General features: G+C 44.7%; 1 protein-coding gene across 1 annotated transcript in view; it reads right to left on the bottom strand.

Annotated features, from left to right (window-relative positions):
• Positions 1-5,000, bottom strand: part of LOC125041393 — a gene marked incomplete at its 5' end in the record, with an annotated part of 15,199 nt that overhangs the window by 5,473 nt on the left and 4,726 nt on the right. The window contains 4 exon segments of the mRNA XM_047636304.1: positions 1-84; positions 460-622; positions 2,306-2,601; positions 4,610-4,771. The exon segment at positions 1-84 is cut by the window's left edge and continues 93 nt beyond it. Of these exon segments, the coding sequence (XP_047492260.1) occupies positions 1-84; positions 460-622; positions 2,306-2,601; positions 4,610-4,771 (705 nt within the window).

Raw genomic sequence — 5,000 nt, 5'->3', positions numbered from 1 at the left:
GGAGTCCGCCTCCTTCGTGTCCTGGCAGGTGCAGAAGTGGTCGGGGATGCCGGCGGCGCTGCAGGTGCGGTTGGCGGGGATGCGCTGGGGGGAGAAGGGCGTTTATTGGCCTGGTTGTCGCTTAATATTCGTCGTCATTGGGATCTTTGCCTTCTTTATCATCGTCGTTATCGTCAATGTTCTCTTGATAATCATCATCCTAATTATACTCTTCATATTAATCATCATTGTTCTGTTACCAAACATCATTATCACCATCGATATTGCCGTTACTATTATCATTATCATTACCACCACTAATATCATAATTATTTTTATCATCACTAACAACATTATCATCATCCTACCCCCTTCACGCCCCCAACTATCACTACCCTACCCCCACCTACCCTTATTTTTATCCACCCCCATCTCCCCCACCTCCCCATCCCACTCCCCGCTCCCCCTTACCCCACTCACCTGGAATATGCTAATCCCCCTGGCGCCGGCACGGGGACTGGAGGTCACGTGGCTCAGCTGGGAATACCTCCTGTGCGCCAGGTCCTGCAGCGTCTCATACAGGTCGTAGTTGGCTGTGAGGCGGCGGGCGTTGTGGCGCAGGTTGGCGAAGGCCTCGGGGTACCTGCGGGTGGTCGGCGTTGGTAGTGTTGGCGGTCAGGGCTGTTGTTGTTGTTGATATAGTTATTGTTATTATAGGTATTGACATAATCATTATGATTGATTTTATCATTATTATTATTAGAGGGAGGGAGAGAGATTCTCAGATAATGGTCGAATATCTGTTTTGTTTTCCTTATATGCTTGTTTATCTCTTTACACACATGTGGATTTTTTTCTTGAAAACATCATCATTGTATTTGTTTCGTATAAAATATTTTTTTTCCGATTAGGAGAGAGAGAGAGAGAGAGAGAGAGAGAGAGAGAGAGAGAGAGAGAGAGAGAGAGAGAGAGAGAGAGAGAGAGAGAGAGAGAGAGAGAGAGAGAACGAGCGAGAGCAAGAGAGAGAGCGAGAACGAGCGAGAGCAAGACCGAAGAGAGCGAGCGAGAGAGACAGACAGACTGACAGTTACTTAGAAAGAAAGAGACCAAGATAAAAGAAAAAGAAGAATAGAAGAGAAGAAGATGAAAGAAGAACAGTCAAGCGGAGGAGGAAATGGTAAGCGGAGTAAGGGAAAGACGAAGCTAAAAATGTGTTGGAAAGAGAGGGTGAGGAAATTGGAAATGACGAAGTATAAAATAATATCCGTAGAAGGAAATAGCTGCGAGGGAATAAAGGGAAGAAAGGAAGAAGGGGGAAATAATTGGCAGATTTATGAATATTCTTTGCATGGCATTCATATATGTTAACGATACCTCAGAGTTGCGAAATTAACTTTAGCTATCTATCTATCTGTCTATTTACATCTATTCATCCATCTATCTATATATCAATATCTATCTATCTATCAATCTATCTATCTATCTATCTATATCATATCATATCATATCAATATCTATCTCTCTATCTATCTATATCATATCAAAATATATCTATCTATCTATATTATACACACACACACACACACACACACACACACACACACACACACACACACACACACACACACACACACACACACACACACACACACACACACACACACACACACACACACACACACACACACATACATACACACACACACACACACACACACACACACGCGCGCGCGCGCACAAAACAAAAACACCACCAGCACCAACAAAAGAACAACAAAACAACAAAAAAACAATAAAAAACCCTATTCCACGTCTCAAAACCGGAGCACAAATCCGCCTTAACGAGACAAGCGTGACGCCACGTCCCCCTGGCGGCGAGGAGCGAAAGCCTCTCCGTTTAATGTGTTGTTTTTCTCCCTCCCAAAGGCTTAATGTTGTCAGAAATGGTTTACGTTAATGGGGGGAAGTCTCTTGTCAACGCGCACTTATGGTGTGGGGGAGGGGGGATGGGAAGACACGTGTGTGTGTGTGTGTGTGTGTGTGTGTGTGTGTGTGTGTGTGTGTGTGTGTGTGTGTGTGTGTGTGTGTGTGTGTGTGTGTGTGTGTGTGTGTGTATGTGTGTGTGTGTGTGTGTGTGTGTGTGTGTGTGTGTGTGTTTGTTTCCAATATATACACATATGTAAATACACCCAGATAAAAAATGATAATAAAAAAATAAAACCTTTTACCCTCTCCTCTCCTGCGCACACAAAAACTGCAACAATAAAAAAAAAACACCTGAAAAGTCCCACCCCAAATGAACCAGCCAGCGACCCCCGGCACCCACCTCTCCCTGAACCACGGCGGGAGGTAAACCAGCACGTAGGGTAGCCTCTCCTCCAGCATCCCGACGTAGGTGGACCTGATGGTGCCCCAGCGCATGCCGTGGTCGCTCAGGAAGAAGAGGGCGGTGCGGTTGAGGGCGCCCATCTCCCGCAGCTTCTTCAGGTAGTCCAGGTGCGGCAGGTCAGCGTGGCGGAGCATGTTCAGGTTGTCGTGGCTCACGCTCGCCGACCAGAACAGGCTGAAGCTCGGCCGACTCCGGAAGGTGCGGGCGATCTCGAGGGAGTAGTCGTGGACCACCTGGCGAAGGAGAGGGATTAGGGGAAAGGTTCTGGTCGTCCGAACCACCTGGAGAGGCCAGACGGGTATCAGGGAAATGGTTTTAGTCGCCTGGCGGAGGAGGCGGGTTGGGACAAAGGTTATGGTCACCGGAAACACCTCGCGAGAAGAGAGAGGGATCCGGAGAGTGAAAAGAGAGGCATAAGGGGAAGGTTCTGGACACCTGAACCATACACACACACACACGTAAACATACACACAGATATATGTATATGTGTATGTGTGTGTATGTGTGTATGTATGTGTATGTGCATATATATATATATATATATATATATATATATATATATATATATATATATATATATATATATAAACAGACACACACATTCTCTCTACCTACACTAGTCCCCTCTAATTCCATACTTCCCCTTCCCTCTCAAACCCTCCATCGCCGAAACATTCAACTCGAAATTCCATTATCAACTATTGCCATTCATCCCCTTTCGCACAAGACGAGCTCCCGTTATAAGATCCATTTCGCCCGAAGACAACACGGGAAGATCGCCTTTACGTTCCCGCCAAAAAGGACCCTCTGTACGGACGCCCCTCCTATATATACCACTTACAGCCACCATTCGCTCAGTCTCCCTCGGGCCGCCGTGTCAAGGGGAGATACTCGACGTAATCCTTCTGCCCATAGGAAGTGCCTCGTCCTCCAAGGGGAAGGTTGCGGAATGAGTGAGAGGGAGAGGAACTCCTGTTTCATTTCTTGTTACCCGTTTTCTTGTTTTCTTTTTTATGTTTGTTTTTTAATCAATGTTTTATTTTTTTGTTGGTAGTTTTTTTTATGCATTCATATATTTTCCTTTTCTTATATTGGCAGCATTACTTTGTGTTATTTTTTATTATTATCGTTATCATTTTCTTAGTTTTCATTATTGTTGTTATCCTTATCATTACTTTTTTTCATTTTATCATTATTATTATTATTATCATTATCATTATCATTATCATTATCATTATCATTATCATTATCATTATCATTATCATTATCATTATTATTATTATTATTATTATTATTATTATTATCATTAGTATTACTATCATCATCATCATCATCATCATCATTATTATTATAATTATCATTATCATCATCATTATTATTATTATTATTATTATTATTATTATTATTATTTTTATTATTATTATTATTATTATTATTTTCATTATTATCATTATTATTACTATCATCATCATCATTATTTTTATCCCTCAATTCACTAATCTATTTCCTCTGCATCTCCATCTGTCCATCTATCCATCCATCTATCCATCTGTCCCTCTCCATCTATCTTTTTTTCACCTATCCACTCATCCATCAATCTGTCTGATCATCTATCCATCTATCTCTCTTCACCTATCCATCTATCACTCTCCACCCATCCATCTAACCATTCATCCCTCTATATCCATCCATTCATTCATCCACTCATCCATCCATCCATCCAGTTATCCATCTAACCCTCTTTCCCTCTCCACCTATCCATCTACCCTTCTCTATTTATCCATCCATCCATCCATCCATCCATCCACTTATCCATCCATCCATCCACTTATCCATCCATCCACCAACCCATCCATCCATCCATCCATCCATCCACCCCATCCGTCCATCCACCCACCCATCCACCCACTTATCCATCCATCCATCGATCCATCCATCCATCCACCCCATCCGTCCATCCACCCACCCACTCATCCACCTATCCATCCATCCATCCACCCACACCCCACGCATCCATCCGTCCATCCACCCACCCACCCATCCACCTATCCATCCATCCATCCATCCACCCACACCCCACGCATCCACCCACCCATCCACCTACTCACCCATCCTTCCATACACCCACCCACCTATCCATCCATCCACCCACTCACCCACCCCCACCCCCCATCTACCCATCCATCCATCCACCCACCCATGCACCCCCCCACCCCCATCCACCCATCGACCCCCACTCACCTGAAGGCTCTGCTTGGGTCCCTGGCAGAAGTTCGAATTGCCATGCTTCTCACGCCCAATCTCCTTCTCAGAAGCGAGGAAGAAGGCGCGCCCATAGTAGTCTGTGGGCGGCGTCACGAACCCGTTGTGCATGTAGTTGAAGATGCCCATCCAGGGGGAGTCCTGTAGGGGTGGGGGGGGAGGGGAGATGGGTGTTGATGTATGGATTGTATTGTGTGTTATGTATGGGTGTGTGTGGGTGTGGGTTTGTTTGTGTTTGTGTTTGTGTGTGTGTGTGTGTGTGTGTGTGTGTGTGTGTGTGTGTGTGTGTGTGTGTGTGTGTGTGTGTGTGTGTGTGTGTGTGTGTGTGTGTGTGTGCGTGTGTGCTATACCTATAAGTGTATTGTTTTAT

This window comes from Penaeus chinensis, chromosome 30 (genome assembly GCF_019202785.1).
Source record: "Penaeus chinensis breed Huanghai No. 1 chromosome 30, ASM1920278v2, whole genome shotgun sequence".
NCBI classification, from domain to species: Eukaryota; Metazoa; Arthropoda; class Malacostraca; order Decapoda; family Penaeidae; genus Penaeus; species Penaeus chinensis.
The sequence above is the reverse complement of the archived record's forward strand: the minus strand, read 5'-3'. Positions and strand labels throughout refer to the sequence as shown.